Source organism: Parasteatoda tepidariorum, chromosome 1 (genome assembly GCF_982258835.1).
Source record: "Parasteatoda tepidariorum strain Cologne lab strain chromosome 1, Ptep-v5.0, whole genome shotgun sequence".
NCBI classification, from domain to species: domain Eukaryota; kingdom Metazoa; phylum Arthropoda; class Arachnida; order Araneae; family Theridiidae; genus Parasteatoda; species Parasteatoda tepidariorum.
Genome location: NC_141755.1, coordinates 7,104,280 through 7,124,177, shown reverse-complemented (window position 1 = coordinate 7,124,177; position 19,898 = coordinate 7,104,280). Strand labels below are relative to the sequence as shown.

The 19,898-nt window shown below is 27.9% G+C and overlaps 1 protein-coding gene and 1 long non-coding RNA gene across 2 annotated transcripts in view; one reads left to right on the top strand and one right to left on the bottom strand.

Moving 5' to 3' along the window:
• LOC139425410 (uncharacterized) overlaps window positions 1-15,401 on the bottom strand; it is a 48,697-nt gene extending 33,296 nt beyond the window's left edge. The window contains exon 1 of the long non-coding RNA XR_011636665.2: window positions 15,275-15,401. This is a non-coding gene — a long non-coding RNA (uncharacterized LOC139425410). The remainder of the gene's footprint in view (window positions 1-15,274) is intronic.
• Window positions 1-19,495, top strand: part of LOC107437201 (nose resistant to fluoxetine protein 6) — a 50,560-nt gene extending 31,065 nt beyond the window's left edge. Inside the window, exons 10-15 of the mRNA XM_016049122.3 lie at window positions 3,113-3,192; window positions 4,395-4,517; window positions 10,887-11,007; window positions 13,252-13,438; window positions 16,703-16,845; window positions 18,972-19,495. Coding sequence (XP_015904608.1) covers window positions 3,113-3,192; window positions 4,395-4,517; window positions 10,887-11,007; window positions 13,252-13,438; window positions 16,703-16,845; window positions 18,972-19,208 — 891 coding nt within the window. The 3' untranslated portion in view covers window positions 19,209-19,495. The remainder of the gene's footprint in view (window positions 1-3,112; window positions 3,193-4,394; window positions 4,518-10,886; window positions 11,008-13,251; window positions 13,439-16,702; window positions 16,846-18,971) is intronic.
• Window positions 19,496-19,898: the final 403 nt, after the last annotated feature.

Below are 19,898 nucleotides of genomic sequence, written 5' to 3'. Positions count from 1 at the left end.
AGAAATTTGTCTTATCTTCTATTCTCTTATATACCTTTAAATTGGTCTGATCTGTTGTCAATATCATCTAGTTAAATAAGGATAAAATAAGATCGCAAAAAGTCTCGAATTATTGAAAGTTCGACTTAGCAAAATAGGTCAATGTTGTAAATATAAGAAAGAGGACAAATAAGATAGCAACAAATCTCACCAAAATAGTTACTGAGCTTTTGTCCACTTAGCTTTTCCTTTATTTGTATGTAGGGCCAATAACATTTATTAAAACAACGGAGTTAAGTTCAGTTTCATGTTTTTACAATTCAATCATGTTTTTTTTTTCGACTTACTCTCCAGCTTATTTCTACTTATATACAGAGGAGACTACATATCAGGCAAGATAGGAAAAACAATGTATTCACTCTAAATGATTATGAATCAAATTATGGTATACAGTACCGTCTCTTAGGGTCCATCATCAGTTAAAACAGTATTTACCGTTAAAAATTATACCGTAATTTTTACAGTAATATTCATTTAATTAGTGATTTTGCAATAATTATTCAACAATTTTACAATAAGTGATTTTATAATAAGTGATTCAGTGATTATTTTTGTGATTTTACTATAATTATTTCTGTAAAAATTAAGGCGTATCAGATTTCTCATTCCATAACAATGTCCGAAAAAAAAGGAATTTCATGGTAAAAGGAGATGCTATAGTAAAAAAAAGAGAGAGATTGATATTTTTTACTGTAATTTTCACAGTGTTCTTTAAGGTTCAGTATTTTGAAATTAACTAATATCAAAGATACCCAATATGTCACTCGCCAATAGGATAAATTGTTTTTATAGATAGTTTCTTAGATAGTTAGGAGATACTATATGAAACTAATTTTGTCAATTTCGAAACAATTATTAAGTTATAAATTATCTAAAAACTTAAATCTTTACCGCAAATTTTTACTCATCCTGCTGATAAAGAACAGTGCCATGGCTTACTTTAATTTAAAATTATTTTCTCTGCAATCGGAAATTTTAATATTTGAGTTTTAAAAAGTTAATCCCGAAAATTTAAATTTAAAAATTTGAATCAAAACTTTACCTCTTAAGTAAAACACAATTTTTTACGGTAACAGTTTTAATTTTTTTAAGGTAAGCAATTTCATATCTGAATTAGAACTCTATCCAGAAACTGTTTGAAATTTATAGTATTACTAGGAGGCTCCGCCCCCTGCTCGCTAACGCTCGCCAACCCCCGAGAATTGCTACGCAATCCTATGTGGTTCACGCCGTGAACCATGGCTTGCTGCCCTCGCTCGCCAATGAACACAATGTTCTAGCACAAAGACATAATATATTATCATCAAAGACATAGTATTTTATCATCAAAGACATAGTATTGTACTTATGTAGAAGAATTCTACCAATGTTCTTATTGGCTTTTAAAAAAGTATATTAGCTATTTAGATTGTACATGGTGAAAAAATCACAACATTAGCTAAATAAGAAACATATTAGCAAAATAAATTATCAAATATTGCTTCACTAATATTCTGCATTTTAAAGCGTGAAAATTCAATGCATAAATAAACGCGAAATATAAAAAAAATTCAATGCATTCAATACAAACACTTAAATGTTTTTCAGACGTTTAGGTAGCTCCCAGTAGAAAAATATCAATTCAACAGCGGCCTTTTAAAGCATTCTCACTTCAATTAATTAATTAATTCCTAATTGAGTTTAAACTAAATATTGTCATGTTTTTAGTGCATGAATCTGAATTGAACAACCTGATAATACTCACTCTGGTTATTGTTATCTGGTTGCTCACTACGTGCTCTTGCGCGCCGAATCCAATCAATTAAAAATGAAAACTGTTGCCAGCGCGAGAAGAGAAATATCATCGGTTTTATTGATACGTACGTATTAGCGTTTTATATAATAGAGATTGTTATAATATAAACGCTATTCGTACAACCGTATTCTCTAATTGTAGAATACTTCATTCAAAACAAAACAAAAAAAATCATTCGCACCAAGATTAAATTGTTTTTTTTTATCGTTTTCTTCCTTGTTAAAAAAAGTGAGTTAAAAAATTTGTGTAATGTTGTAAATTAATATCAAATGTTTTGTTGATTTGTCCTTTCTCAAAAAAAATATATTTATTTGTAAAGCAATAGGAAAAGGTTATGATATAAAAATCTACATACGACTACTATTTATATTATGCTTATTAGTAGAGCCCGGATTTTGATGACCTAAAAAATCTCAACTAATGCCCTTAAAAAGTGCAAAAAATGCCCTTAAAAAGGGCCAAAAATGCTCTTAAAAATGCAAAAATTGCGCAAAAAATGCCTTAAATAAAGTAAAAATATTGAATTTAAAAAATATTTCGGTCTTTAAAATTATTATGAGTCATTTAAAAAATATAAAGCAATGCAATACTTGTTCTACGTTTATTAAAGTTTAAAAAATATGTTTTTTATCCTAAAATAACAAAAAAAGGAAAATATATTGACACCAAAATATTTTTATTTTGCAAAGAAACTTTAATGGACATAGCAACTTCCATCTCATAATATTACTAAATATCAGAATTACATTGGATTATTAAATGTTTCTTGATAATTTGAAATGTAAGCGAGCGTCTCTTGTCTGAAAGTAAATTTTCATTCCTGCAGAAGCTTTTCTTTCAACGTCTACTGATGTTATAGGTGCGTACTCGAAAAAGACGGTCTCACTTACTGACAATTCTTCTTCAATTTGAAAAGATTTTGCTTCACCTGTTAATATTCTATAGATTTTCTTCATTGTTTGGAAGCCAGTGTAATAATGAAAATTGATAAAAAATAGTAAAAATTGGAAAAAATTAACAAAAAACTTTAAAAAATGCATTAAAATGCAAAATACGCCCCAAATTTTAAAGAAAAATGCCCTATAAATCTAAAAAAATGCTCTAAAAGACAAAAAATGTCCAAAAATGCAAAAAATGCATAAAAATGCAAATGTCATCAAAATCCGGGCCTTACTTATTAGTTTTACTTTTAATGGTTTTATTTTTAATTTCGTGGTACTAAAACATTCACATTAAGTTGTTAATGCTATTTTAAATAGAATAACTCTTTTCTTTTAGTGCCTTTATCAAAGCTGGTTTTTTCCAACTATGGTTCATGTTTTCATTATAACTGCGGTACTAGTATATGCACTTCACAGGTAAATATATCACATCTATCGTTTTTTTTAAATATTTTTTGGTTGTTATTGCAAATTCTTACTGTTTTTAAATTATATCTACAAAAACTTTAAAAAATTAGTTTCTTGAAAAGTATTGATCCTTTAACTTTCCGTGTTTGATTTTTCGTGTTATATTTGAGAAGAAGGACAAAACACTGTCTAGTTTTTAACATAATTAAGAATATAAATGTCTTATTAAAGTAATCGCTTTACAAGTTATTATTTTCAATAAAAATTAAAAGCATAAAAATACATTAATTCTTTAATATGAAACATTGAAGAATCAGTTCGATATTTTCTGTAATACAAAAAGTTTCTTTTGTAAAACTAAAAATACCTATCTAATGGTACTAAAAAAATTTCGAATTTGTTAATTAGCTGGATATTTTATTACAAACCATTTTTTTTCCAAATTTAATAAATGATTCATTTTTTATCCTTTTACGTAAACTAGTTGCGTAATAAACAAGTACATTAAATGCTTTTCGTTTCGAAGATTATTTCAGGAAAATTAAATTTTTTTCTTCTTTAGTATATTTTATTCCAAAAAAGACAAATATTGACAGTTAAGCATTTATGTAAACAAACATTTTCTAAAAAAAAATGTATTTCCTAAAGTACCTAATTTTTCCGTAAAATCCATTTTACCGTAAATGTTACCTGCAAAATATTATTCCGTACATTTTACTGTTATATTTCTGTAATTAAATCATTCAGTGGTTTTACGGTAACTATTCGGTAGAAATTAAGGTACATCAGATTTTTCATTCTGTAACATGCTTCGGTAAATATGGATTTTACGGTGGTTTTTACCCCAATTTGATTCGGGATTTCTTTCACAGTGCAATATGATCATTTCAAAGATTTTAAGACTAGTTGATATTATTTGATGGTCTTTAATTTCCTAAACTGAGAAATATGAAAAACAAAGTCGTAAATTTTTTTTTATCTATGGCACTTTTTATCAATGAAACAATTCATCATTTGTAATAACAAAATATTTTTGTATGCATTAATGGTTATAAATTCTTTCATTGCGAAAAATGAACACATATTTACTGTATTACTGTAATAGTTAATTTCATCTTTAATAAATAATGTTATGATATTACTCTTAAGGTTAAATGGTGAAATTATCATACCAACAATACAGTCATTTTAATAATAGTTTATTAAATTAGGTGGCCTTTTGGAGGAGTTGTAAGCACAGTAACTGTTATCGTGATAAGTGTTTTGGTTATGGCACTGGTAACAGCAATAACAGGATATCCAGCTACCTTAGCTGTTTATTTCTATGATTACAGGTATTTTGTTCCTTATAATATTTTCAAGCTCTTGATTCAATTTTTGTTTAATTTTTTAATGTTTTACATTTTTTTAATATTTAATTATTTTTATAATTTTTTAACAATATTTTAGTATAAAGCAAACCAATCAAAGTCATATTATTTTTGATAAGACAGAAATTCTATTTAAAACAAGACGGATTGATTAGGGAATAAAATAAAAGAATTATTACAGTTTGTTTTAAGAAATTACCTTTCCTTGCACAAAACGTTCTTTTTTTTCACAAATTTCTTTATAAATTTTAATTAAGCAATTCAGGTAACCAACTATTATATTATAAATTTAGTTTAAACATCTAAAACACATAATAAATGTTGAGTAGTGAAACGAAAAAAAAATTAAAATGTAAGAAATGCTTTATTTATTTTAATTATTTTGTTATAGAGTTTTATTTTTTTATTGAATTTATTTGTTATTCAAATATCACTAACAATATTTCATATAGCATCAAGGTATACATGTAATATGATGGTGATTTGTATGGTGATAACATTTCTAGTAAAAGTATATTTAAAGTATTTATTTAGCAATTTTGTAAATCGGAAATTATGATTTTTAAAATTATGTTTCTTATTACCGGAAGTATAGTAAAAATACTAAACTGAAAAGTAAATTTAACCAAATAACTGGTTCGTATACCATGCTGTGAAGTATTTTGATAAACTTACCAAATTTTAAAACTTTTATTAACAAGGAACACATTTTATAGTTAATTTTATCAAAAGTCACTGGGAAAGCACTTCGGTAAAAATCACTGAGCTTTTTTGCAGCAAGAAACGCGGCACATTTTATCATATTCTGATAGTTTTAACCAAAAGGAACAATCATCATAGTTCTTTATAGCTATGGTCGACTAATTAATTAAAAGCTCTGAATTAATAATTGTTGAAACAACTTGGGTTAAAAAAATTTGCTAATTACATCTTAATATTTAACATACTAATCATGCATTATATCGTAAAGGCTTTTTTCGTGAGACGATGATAATCAAGAAAAAGAAGAAAAAAGAATACTTGCAAATATTTATTTAAGTTTAGTAAATAGATTTTCCTTTTGTTTATTACTTCAATTTCAAAACATTCGAGAGAAGTGTATATCATGCTTCGATGACTAATTTCATTTTATTATTATAAATATTCTTTACTTTCTCAAAAGCTACGAAAAAATACGAACTTATTTACCATATTTCTAGAAAAACAAATAAAACAAAAATGCGGCTCTAAAATGTTAATGAATGATAAAAGTACAGCAAGAAATTCCCCTCTGGGAATTTACAAAGCACCACTGAGTTAAATTTATAAGAAAAAATTCCTCAAGTTGTTTTCGAATCTGCGCATTTACCAATTGCCTTATATTGCCGCAGCAAGATTTTCCCAGTCTCTTACAGGCAAAACGTTAGTCATTCGAAACGTTTTTCATTCGTTTAAAATTCTTTTTATTCTGTTGTCGTACATAGCACATTACCATTACATTAGTTAACCAGTTTTATGTAAAGAATAAAATTTAGGTACATTTTTGTAAAAGACCTCCTAGTGGCTAATACTCGGAAATGCGTAATATAATGCATTTTTGTGCCGGCTTTGAGTTAAATGCGCCAAAATAAATAGCATATTAATTCATAATGAAACGTTCAATGTCTGCAGCAATATTATAACTTTGATTTAAGTGCTAAAACACGCTGAGTTCGAAGAAACCAAAGAATATTCCATTCTCATAAATAAAACTTCTTTCACGTCATGTTTGATAGATTTATTGTCATGTTTTCAAAAAACATTTACACAAATAGATAAAGTTATAAAAAAAATTTGAGACTAATATTTTAAGAAAACATATTTCCTATTACGCTTGAAGTGACAGAAATGGCGTTTATAAAACATTGCGTAAGGTGTATGGAAATGAATGAATTTAATTAAATAAATTTAAAATAACCGAGGTCATAAGCAAATTAGATAATCTTTAGGATTGTATACTTACATAAATATTGATAGTTCGTTTATTTTTAATACCTTTATTTTGAATTTGGTTAAAAATAATAATATACTGAATGAGCCGCAAAAATGTAATTTGTAATAATATATTAAGAGAAGCTTTTATTAATAAAACTTAACAAGCTTTCAGAAGTATTATTTCAATGATAGTTTTAAAAGATAATTACTTCAAGTGGCAATCGCTAATTATTCTAAATTTTTATATTTTAGGATTAGAAAAATTAAAAAATTAAAATTAAGAATTAAAAACATTTTTTTATTCATATAATATAAAAAAACTATGTTTGCATATTTAAGTCTTTTTTAAAAAAATATTTTTCTTAGACAGTCGTAAACTCATTAGGTAAAATAATTTTAAAAACCACTTAAAAATGCATAAAAATGATCTACTTTAAGGGAACAACAAGCATTTTTAAATTACTTTCAATTCAAATGGATACTTGTATGCATCTATTTTAACTGAACACTTTAATTGCGCATGAATTATACATTCTACGTAGTAATAGAAACACAAACTTTTTTAATAGCATATAAATTTTGTTTGTAAAATATGAACTCAAAAAATGATTCCAAAAATGAGTCTTAAATTGATCGTAAATTATCGTCCTTTCATTTTAAAACTCAGTTTCCTTTAAGTAAAATAATGATAAAAATATAAAGTTAAATGCGTTTTCAAAGCAATTTATTTCTTTATATTAGTTTATTTTATTTATTTTTTAGGGGGGAGGGGTTATTAGAGTAGATAGTGAGTTGCAAAACTTTGTAAAAATGAACACTATAAAAAAATTCCGAATCAACTTTCGGTAATAAACAACTTACCGGCACTCAGGTTGCCAGCACCGAATCACTATAAATAAATATTACTGTAAAAATTACGGTATAATATTTAACGGTGAAACTGGATTTTAAGGATGATGCACCCAAAGTACCGGTATACTTTATACCGTAATTTGATCCGGAATTCTTTACAGTGAATGTAATTTAGCAAATTTCTTGAATCTCTTGAGTAAATAATTAAATTACAACACCTTTTTACAGTTAATATTGGTCTTTGATTTGTAATTTTTTTTAAAATATAATAATAATAATTTTATTCATCATGTTTGAGTTTTTAGTTCATTAAATAAAAGTTCAACTTCATTAGCTACTGATTTTACACATGCTTTTTTTATTAGTGGAAGTATTTAAAAAATACGCTACCATACTATCCAGTGGTATATATTCCTTACTATCAAGTTGTACATTACTATCCAGCATAGAAAAAAAATCATCAAAATTAGCTTATGTACCATTCAAACTGAATGCTAGATAAATAGTTTGAATAAGCTAGATCTATTTATTTATCGATAGAAAAATAAATGCTAGATAAGTTCAAAAGAATGATTAGCAAACTTTACAGCAAATTTGTGAAAACTGTCCACATTATCTGCCCCCTGTTATCTGCACAATGCAAAGATATAATTACAATGAAAATTACCTGAGGTTGAACAATTTATATGAGGACAACTAATGTTCCGAAAAAGTATTGTATTTATTGAAATTATTTTTAATTTAATTTTTAAATGAACCAATCATGGTTACATGCATTATGGTGGTTCCTCTGTACTTTAAAGACATTAACATTAAAAGAAAATGCTTTAACAAACCAATTAGAAATCTTTTTTTTTTTTTCCCATATGCATTATCTTTTCATTTCACAATTTATTTTATTATCCATCTTTTTTATTGTTTCATTTTGTTGCTACATATTAAAAGCTTGCTTTTAATTATAAACAAAAGAGCATATTAAAAGATTTTCTGCAGTTGAATCAAATAAAAAAATCGATTGCCTATTACTTGAGTTGTTTATATTTGAAATTCATATATTATTTTCTGTGTGGACAGCACTTTCATCTACAAAACTTGGAATTTGCTGCTGATTATGGTGCTGCCATCTATCTTACACTAATGGAAAATTAAATATACCTTACAAATATAAAGCAAAGGAAACAATCCATCACCTTTAACTAGCAGACAATTTTCAAATTTTCCAAAGAATTTTTTAAAAAAATACAAGCCCAAAAGTTTTTTTCAATCAACATTTTTTTTTGCAGACAAGCTGTTTTTTTATTTTTTTTTTATTTTTTTATTTTTTTTTATTATGTTTATAGTTTTACACCACAATGAGTATAAGCTTGTTTTTTTTTTTTTTTTTTTTTTTTTTCAAATTACAGAAATTGTTCTAATTTTTTTTAAGAAATATTGAATGGAAGGTATTGTATTTGTAACTAACCGAAAATTTATATGAATAAAAATATCCCTTTACCTTATTTCTGCTTACGGCTTAGTTGTAAAATTACTTACAACATGCGAAAGTAGAGATTTAAATTTCATAACATCGCTTAGATCCCCTTTTTGCGAAAAATAATAACAATACATCTTTTTATTGTTAAAAAATTACATGCATCCCGATTTTTAAGCAGCAAAATAATACTAAAATAATGCAGAAATGATAACTTTTATGTCGTATTTTCAGATGTGAATGCTTATTGAGTTATGTTTAAATTGTTTTTTCTTCACAATGTATGTTAAGAAATTATTTTTTAAACTATATTAAATTGATTAAATTTTCAATTAATTTAAATTTAATTAATTATTAATTTTTGATTGATATTCTTGAATGTCACGGAAATGTGACGAAAGAGGAAATGATGGACGAAATTAAAAGAAAAATCTCATTTCTTGATAAGCGCAATATTTTGTAATTTTAAACAAAGACATCGTTTTTGTTTTTGTTTTTTAAAAAAACTCAACTTTCAATATTTCTATCATTTTACAATTAAAACTAAATTTGTACTCCCTAAATAAACCCTAACTAAATCTGGACGAAATATTGATGTATCATAAAATTAATAGTAAAAATATAGATTGTAAGACAATTATCAACTACAATATTACATCTAATAAGACAATTTTGAAAGTGTTATCAATAATGAAAAGAACAAATACAACATTATCGTAAGTGTTGATAAATTCTTTTTCGATTTCAAAAATATTGACAAAGGTAAAAAAAAAAAAAGATTAAATTAATTAATTTGAAAAATCTGATTATATATCGATATTTACTGATGATGTATCGCGAACACTGATGCCGTTCCAAATAAGAATATGTTTTTGGTGCAAATGATACCAATTTCATTTAATGTTATTTAAAGCATGTTTTTTCCCAACTAACTAAAAATACAAATTTTTACGAGAGCAAAGCACCTGAAACGGGATGACTGATCGCTACATTGAAATCGTTATACAGGGTGTTTATAGAGTCCCGGACCCATTTTATAGTTCAATAACTCATTAAATAATAAAGATAGATTAAAATTAATAACATAAATGGTTAGATGGACTCAAAAAGTTTCATGATCCTTGTCAATGAACTTCCACGTGTGCCCCCTTCGTCGCACGGAGAATATCAAGTCGATAGTCAATTTCCCGCCAGGTAGCTGCATAGGCTATTGCGGTTGTAATTCTGGCTTTTAGGTCATCAATGTTCAACACGATCCTCCTGTAAGCATTGTCCTTTATTTCCCCAAAGAAAAAAGTCCAGCGGTGTTATATCAGGTGATCTGGGTGGCCAAGGAATTGAACCTCCTCGCCCAATCCATCTTCCTGGAAAATGGCCATTCAAGAAATGGTCATTCAAAGAACTACGAACGATAATACCACAATAAGGTGGTGCACCATCTTGTTGCAAAAAGACGTGTGGCTGAAGCTCTTCTAGTTGTGGAAATACGAAGTTTTCCAATACGTCTAAGTATACGACTGATGAGACCGTTTTTTCTGGAAAAAAGAAAGGCCCAATGACTCGGTCGTGCATCAGTCCACACCACACATTAACCTTTGGGGAATCCCTTTGTGTCTCAGGGTATTCATGGGGATTTTCAGATCCCCATATGCTCACATTATGGCGATTAACAATGCCAGAAACATGAAAGGATGCTTCGTCGGAGAACATTATGCACTTCAGAAAATCAGCAGCATCTTCTATCCTTCCTACCATATCTGTTGTAAACCTCTAAAAAAGAAGGGGTCACACGTGGAGGTTCATTGACAAGGGTCATGAAACTTTTTGAGTCTATCTAACCATTTATGTTATTAATTTTAATCTATCTTTATTATTTTATGAGTTATTAAACATCAAAATGGGTCCGGGACTTTATAAACACCCTGTATAATATTATTTACAATACTTTTTTTATTATTTTTAAATTTAAATAAAAAGTGAAATCAATAATAAAAACAATTTATAAATCATAGCTTTGTTTTATGTATTTGATAGTCAATATATTGTTTTTCGCGTAGGACATCTATCTATTTCTGGAAATATGTGTACACGCAGTTTTATACACATATTGGATCCCAATGTATCGGAATGTTGACGGCATATTTCATAGCTGAGTACCCAATAAAAAAGCTGGATAAAGTAAGTTTTGTGCTTTGATTTTTAATGAACGAATTTTAAGTTTGCTATTCATTACAGAAAAATCAACAATTCAATTCTAATTTATTGTTTTATGAGGTTATTTCTTTTTTTTTTTTTTGGTACTTGAGAATAAGGCTGAATCTATACATAATAATAAACGCGGCTGTGTGTGTGTGTGTGTGTCTGTAATCACAATATATCGCCCCAGAAGCCTCGCCCAGGCACGAAACTCGGCCCATAATTGTGTTTTGACATAATGAAGAAGTATTTTTTTTTTTTTCAAAAACTTTGATTAGTTATTTAGTTATCAGTCATTTTGTAAGTCTATGCTTTTCGTCTGCTTTTTCGTCTTCAAAGAGCCATATTCAAAAAACTTTTAAAAAATGCATATACTTTTCCCCACTCTTATAAATGTATGCTAATGCGAACCTCACAATTGAAATATTAATTTTCGATAACTTAAACCAATAATATACGAAGGAATTAATAATTTAATTGTAAAATTCGCATTAGTTTACATTTATTAAAGTGGAGAAAAGTTTAACTTTTGTATTAAAAATGTGGCAACATATTCGATACGTAAATAAAACGCTTCGCTTTGATATATTTGTCGCTGTTCATTTCCACGCTCTATTTTTTTTTCTTAAGCGAAGACGATAATTTTTATAGCGATATTGTAGTACTTTGTACAACTAAAAATTCTTTTCACAACACTTTAAAAATATTTACTTTATTTTCTTTATATATGCAGAGAACAGTCGGCAAAGAATTCGATTAGGTTGAAAAACATTTCGCTAAAAAGGAACGAATTCCAAAAGAAAAAATAAACAACTTAAAGAATAAAAATGCTGATGCCAGCCAATTTTTTGAAAGTTAACTTAGAAATAACAAACCAAACGATGTTAAATAACAAACCAAACGATGTTAACAAAATGACGTAGAAAGCGCAACTAGATCAAAATTATACAAGCACAACTAGATCAAATTATAATACCTGAGTGCTTGACGTAACAGATATAGAAATAGAATTTGATACCATAAAAAATTATATAGAAATAGAAATTGATACCATAAAAAATTTATTCGTTTTCGTGTTCTTTTCATGTATTTAGCATTTTAGTTTTTTTTTTCTTAAGCGTTGTAGCTATATAATTTCAAACATCCTCAAGAGCTATAACACATCTGCAGCAGAACTGGATATGAAAACAAAATTGCTGGACAGGAACACTTTAATTGGGTATAATATAGCCTACGTCACAGGTTGTGTTGTTCCTACCAAATTTAACTCATGAACGGCATTTTCTGCGAGCCTAACTTCAAGCCGCAAATAAACAAACGAAGTGTTCGATCGTTTAAATAGCTGCTCGCCAGATTTTATTGCATTATAAAGAAAAGTTATTGAAACTAAATACAACTAAATAAACAACAACAACTAAAACAAATAACAACAACTACTAATAACAATAACTAAATAAACAACAACTAAATTCCATTCGTTTAGCATTGCGTCATATGTTGTTCCTACTAAATCGAAGTAGTTGTGTTTTTTTCATATTATACCCAATTGTCCACTAATCTTCAGATTTCCTGCTATGTTTTAAAAAACTTTATTTGTGAAAAACTTCAGCGTGGCGGACGGCTGGCCGCCTTAGGCGGCTAGTAGTAAATAAAGATGCGTCACAACTATCAGTTTAACACATATCAAGGAAACTAGCAATCTGGAATTCGTGGAAGAATTATGCTTGTATGCATGTTTTAACGCGATTCAAAATTTTTCACTTTGAAATCTTACTTTTAATTCAATGTAATTCCTTCTAAAAAATAACAATATACTTATTTTTTTTAGAAAAGGGGGCATAATTTAGTTATTTAGTTCAGTTTACTATAAAAATTAACAATTTACTGCACTTTACTTGAGAAATGGGTATCTTTACTCACCAAGTTTTACAATAAACATTAGTTTTACAATAACCAAACAATAGTTTTACAATAAGTTTAAGTTAAATAAGTACAACGCAGCAAACCACTAATTTTCAACTAGTTGTTCTTTTGGTTGAATTTTTAAATCTTTGAACTATCGCGTGACTACCGGTTGTTGGTTATTATTATATGAGATTCTTTGACCTTTGAACAAAATAGATTGAGTGTAAATAAACCATGACACAATATTTATAATCTTCTAAAATCATATCATAGGCTTCGTGTTCGATATACTATATGTTTTATTTAATTTTGCACATCTAGAGGCTCGTACTATTGGCTTGGTTGGCTTCATTGTTGACAATGAGTTCCATAGTCTTAGGCTTGTATGATTATCGTGATGGGGCAGAAATGTCAAGAAGTCTAGCTGTTTTCTATGCGGCTTTTCATAGACCTGCATGGGCTCTTGTAATTGGCTGGATAATTTACGCTTGCGCAACCGGTTACGGGGGTAAGTTCTGACTTTTTCCTAATCCTTTAATAAAATTTTAAAAAAAGAAGAAAAGTAGCGATTAAAATGAAAAATTTTTAACTGCTACAAAAAAAGTTGTTCAAATAATTTCGATATCAGTACGCCAAAAAAACGGACCACCCTGAATAACTTTTGATCTAATAATCGGATCTACGCGTTCTAGGAATCAAATCGTAATGGTTCGAGGAGGGACCTCAAATATACTAATTAATAGTTCCTGAGAAATAGATTTCGTTCAAATTCGGAATTTCACCATGAAAAATTACGTTGTTTAAAATGGTGCAAAAAAGTGCATACCTTACAATTGATCAAATTTTTTTTTACCATTCTTAATTAAAATAATAAAAACTATAAATATTTACTAAAAGTTATTTTTTCCACGGAACGGAAAAATGAATTTTTATAATTGATAGTAAAAATTCTTTAATTCGCATACAAAATTCTCGAGATACAGCGAAATACGCAAAAAGTAATATTAGCATTAAGGGGTTCAAACTTTATAGCCCTCTCCTGACTGAACTATGGAGACCATATTCCCAGATTTGAGGCCACCCCCTCTACCCCTTTGGAGATCAGAAATCTTAATCTGTCGAAATAAAGGCATGTTTATTCACTGAAAGTACGTTTTTGTGTCTGATTTCGTAAATTGAAACACTTATTCATTGACATATTTTAGAAGGCCACCTCGAGCCATTAAGAATGAGTCGTAAGTTCCAATCATTAGATCAAAAGTTATTAAAAAAAAAATCGTTTTTTTTTTTTTTTTTTTTTTTTTTTTTTTTTTTTTTTTTTGTACAAAGAAGGTATTACTGATAATGTTTACTCACAGTGCTTAAGACGCCATATTGCTTGAATAAAAGTTGAAATTTAAATTAGCATTTCAAATCTTCTTCAAACAATATACGTTACATGCTTGCTTCTGAAAATGTGAAGATATACCGACAACTTTTGTAGTTTAACTTCATCAAAGGTTCTCAGAAAATACAATTACACTAGGAGATGTAAATTTTATTCAACAGTCTTCGTAAACCAAATGGTCCTAAGAAGAAATTTTTCATCGCAAAATTTGCTTCCTCTCCATAATTAATTTAAAGTAGAAAAAAAAAATTGAGTTCTATCAAACCTAAATTTAACATTAAGTTTTATTTGCTGAAAAACAAAATTCTGAAGCATCAAAATGATACCAAATTATTAGAAGAGAACTTCTCCGTTGTTCAATTATCTTCTCATAATTTGGTATCATTTAGATATTTTAAAAATTTATTTTCGGAACTTGAAGCTTCATGGCTTACTCACTTTTTCAATACTTTAAAAAATTTTAAAGTAATTATAGAGGTGAAAGAAAATTTGCGATCAAAAGTTTCGCCTGTGGTATAGTGTCCTCTTTAATAGATTCATTGATAATACTGTAGAAAAGTTTAGATTGTAATTTATGCCTTATTATGATTATTTTAAAATGATTTAAAATCTTAAGTTTAGATGCATCAGATAAACTGACTTTTTTGGACCAGGTAGTAAAATTAAATTCCTAAAGAAATATTTTAAGAATTTGATTTTATTTAACGTTGATTATCACTTAAAGTTCCCATCGGCTAGTCAGATGATAATCATAATATTCACACCCTTTATTCATAAAAAAAAATTGTGAAGGATCTTCAGATCAGACTTTAGATCTCATCATACAATTTTTGTTTAAGATCTGGTTATGCAGAATTTAGAAATGATTTGGACATAAATATGACTATTTTTAAAAATGATGACGTTATACAGTCACAAATATCATTTTTAAAATCAAAAAGTGAAAAATATGCTTACTTATTTCTTCGCTTAAGATTCACATGGAAGTGTCTCAAATCTCTTCACTTTTCCTCCAAACAGTTCATGATTTCTTCAGTCTATTTTTAAAATATTCTTTTTTAATGAGGGGCGAAGAAGGAAAATATATTTTCAAAATACATCGATAATCTAAAATTGCTGATTTTGCGTATTATAATCACGAATGGATCATAAGACATTTCATGAATATCAAAATATTCTCCGGGAAAGTTGTAAAATTTTTAGTATTTTTGCACGAATAATTCGTCTTCACATTAGTTTTATTTCCTCATAAATGTCACCCGTTAAAAGGTAAAAGTCATAATTTTAGTTTCACTACGGATAAATGTTTTCACTTCACTTTACATTCATATGTAAAAGTTATTGGATTCTTGTTTTATTGTCAATTAACGTGCAGCTGGTGGTATTTAAATCATTAATTATTCAAATGATTTTTGAGGAAAAGTTGTCACGAGTCAGCATATATTATAATTTGTTTCATATAGTTCATTTAAAAATAATCATTGCGAAATATTTCTTCACAAGCATGTTTTTTTCGCGATTCCTTTCTTTTTCAGCGACCTAGGAATTTATCTTATCCTTTAATTTACGTTTCAGTAAATTCTCTAATACGTTATTAACTTAGTTAAAAATTTATTAACAAAAGTAAAATTGAAAAACAATTATAAAAGAAAACAATTTGAAGTAATAGGAGTAAGCGCAAAATTTTTCTCATCAACCAAGAGCGAATTATATCTAAAAGGAGAAAAAATTCGAGTAAAATTACTGTAAGGTATGGTAATGACATTTCTGGTGAAGAAAACTTAATTGTGGTTAAAAAAAATAAAACTATACAGTATTTAAAACATTCATATGTTAATTTTTCCGTTCATATGGCAATGGTCAAGCAGAAATTCTAGCTTTCACAATTATAGTTCTTACTAGCATACATTTAGTAAAAAAATACAAAACGTAGAAGTGAATTTTACCAAATAAATGGTTTTTATAAATGGCATTTACACAAATTTTTTTACGATGTAAGGGATTGTGTTACACTTCCTTTATTCGAAAGAGATTTAAGATTTTTTACATTAAATATGCGGTAACATCAAATAAAAATAATAGCTTAAATGTTTGCAATATATTCTAAATAAATTATGATCAAATATCAGTCGCTATATTGGAAGGTTCTTAGTCACTATATTGAAAAGCTCAGGGCTTAAATTCTAACGTGTGTTAAAAGAATACTTAATCTATGGGCTTTAAGTATCCATTGTTATAATAAAATGCTCGTTGTTAGAGAGTTCGTATTACAGAAAGTAGACTGATAATATGGGATGTCGAGCATGTAAATATACATGGTTTATAAAAATGTTTAGCACGTCGACATAACAATTTATTTCTAATATCCTTTATTTCACTTTCCAGGCGTCGTGAACTCATTTCTAACATGGAAAGCTTTCATGCCGTTGGAAAGACTGAGTTACTTGGCATACCTTTTGCATATTCCCATAATGTATTACCATGGTGGAGTTCAAAGAGAAAGGATGTACATGGGACATTACAATCAGGTAAGATATTCAATAAATACCCTATGAACTTTTTTCTAATGTCTTTGTCGAAGTCAATTCTAGATTAGTGAAGTATTTATTGCAACTTGCGTGACTCGCTGTCTATTAAAGTTGAATGAGCGGAGGATTCAGTGTGGCCTTGTGTAACAAGGCCACATTATGACGCAAATTGGTAGATAATGTCCAGTCATATTTTGCTATCATCTTCGCTTTTGTTAGTGTCTTCAGGCAAGGAATCCGAGATTTATCTATTATTAGGCTTTTTTGCACGCCTTGTTTTCATCTGGATAAGTATATTAACACATATTTTTAAAAAATGTTGGGATAGTTAATAATAGGAATGTTCTAGAAGGAGAAGATTACATTGATATTACGTCACTAGTTTTTTTTTTTTTTTTTTTTTTATCCCTTTCATTATTCAATTCGAAAAGCAACTTATGATTCCCCTAGTTTCGAGATTGTATCTGAGTACTTTTAAGTTACAAATGTAAAGCTTTTTTTTATTTTTACGTTGATGATAAATATTTAGCAACTATACCATATGTTTTTGAATTTTTGTACGTGTTATTTTTGAAAAACATAACATGATTAATTACTGTTTTGAAACTGAGAAGACGCATTTAACTGGTAAATAATCATTGTATAATTAATCTTAATCATATATTTTTTAAAAATTCTAAAAAAGAAATGAAAAAAATAAAAATAAAATAATCAAATAATAATAAATTTAATACATTCATTGAATTTATAAAATGGATGCTTTTGATGTTTTGTACCTAAACTTTAATGAGCATACTTACTCAAAAAGGTAGAACTTTTAATTTTAAAATATATAAAATATCTGAATATAACTCTTAAAACTGGCAATGACTCAATGGTTTAATAACCTATACAACTGAAGGTAGTTTTCATAAATCCATGTAATTTCTGATATATCATCATCATTTGTCATATTTTTAAAGCATTGATGCTCAGCCATAAAAAGTAGTCAATATATGAAAAACATCCGTATAAAAAGGGACAGTACATTTTTGTCTGCACCAAGTGCGTAACACCGTTTCATTAATTTCAGATCAAATTATAAATATTTATATTGTTGATATATTTCATTAGACAGGACTATCTTATATATTTACAAAACAAGTCCTAACAGCCAAACACTTTTATAACCACTTTCTTTCTTTTTGAAAAAAAAACCCAGCTAAAAATACGTTTGAAAACAGAGTTCCAGTTTTTTATGAATTTGTTTTACGCATAATTCATCGAAAACTGACTATAGTTAAATTATTACAAATAAAAGGGCTATTTAAAAAATAAGTGAGTTATAGTAGAATCATCATATAATTCAGTATTAGATAAAATCCTGTGTGAACACAAAACCCACGTTTATAGTCTTACTTACAGTAGAATGCATATAATGTAGAATGTACTATATAGTGCATGAAATTGGGGGGGAAAAGGACGCTAATACCTTTGATCATATGATCAGATTTACACGTTGTAAGACTAAATTTTAATGATTCATTTGCCTGTTCGTTCGTTGTTCCTTAACAAATTTTCACTCTGTGTGAAGCAGGAAATTTGTTTTAAATTTTTACTCAGGAAAAGCCAAAAAGAATTTTGGTCATTGCATGAATATCCACAATGAACTGTAATCCTTACATTTTTCGAACTAAAAATTGATTGATTAAAATCGCGTTGATTGAAAGACAAAATCTATTACAATTTTAGTTAGAAACTGTTCGCCTGATTTAATACAAATTTTGTATTTTGTTATTTAAAATTACATAATTTATGATGTTATAAAAATGTGTATAACTTATCATTCAAAAAGCTTTCGACTATTAAAATTAAATAATAAAATTAAAAAAGTCCATTCAATTCCCATATTATTTAGTCGTTGAATTCATTTGAATGATTTAGACTCAAACTGTTCAAGTGGAAATATAAATAGGATTTAATAGTACACGATTCTCCGATATAAAATTGATAGAGATAAAATTGATTAAAAATGAATAGAGAGAAGGATTAAGAGGTATTTTTCAGTTAGCAAAATTATTTATTCGGTTGCATATTTTTTGTTTATCTATTTAAATTAACATAATTTACTTTACCTCTATTTCCAGCTTATGTGCTTTCTAGCCTATGCTGTATTGAGTTATGCTTTAGCATTTGTTTGTTACATTATTTTTCAAGCACCATATGAAATTATAGAAGGATGCATTTTTAACAAATCTGCCGAAGAAAATATGGGGGAAAGAAATTCTACAAGCGTTTCAGAAATAAAATTACAGAAAACAAGCAGTGAAGTTACAGTAGACGAAGAAGAAAATAAGTTAAAAGTTTTCAATAGCAGGTATTAAGTAAAACTAAGCACTTAATTAACTAATCTGCTTTCTAGAAATATATATTTCGATTGTAATTAAACTTTGCGAATTGTAATCCTTACATTTCTTATGTATTTGTAACAATTGTTATTCTTCATGATGGACTAGTCTGATACTCATTGACCATTGTTAATCATATTCCACACTTTTACTGTTGTAATATGTACTGTTGTTTATTATGTAAATATAAAATTTTATGTACAAATCGAAACAATTTAAAATGTATGTATAGATGAATAAAATATTGTATTATGCAATTAAAAGTGAAATATTTACAATACGAAATTTAGTTACTTTTCGAACGAGCTTAGTCCCGCAGTGGAATGATTAGATTTGATTTTTATTCGTCTTTGAACTGCCGACCAAATATTTTGGGTTTGAAACTACTAATGTTCAATTCCGTAGCCTTGTAATTTTGAACCCAATCCAGAACACAAGGGAACTCTTGGATCAAGTATTGGGAGAAATTTGGCTTCCGTGGAGGAATTTTCCATGGAACTAACCCGCACTTGAGTTACAATGAGAGGAAAACCACAAAACCTCCCACGATCAGTCTAACGGCAAGGGGACCCTAAATCATGATCCGTCTATCACTGAGGATATTTTACGTCAGCACTGCGTTCGGTGCAAGACGGATGCGGTAATCGTATCGACCAGCCATCGCTG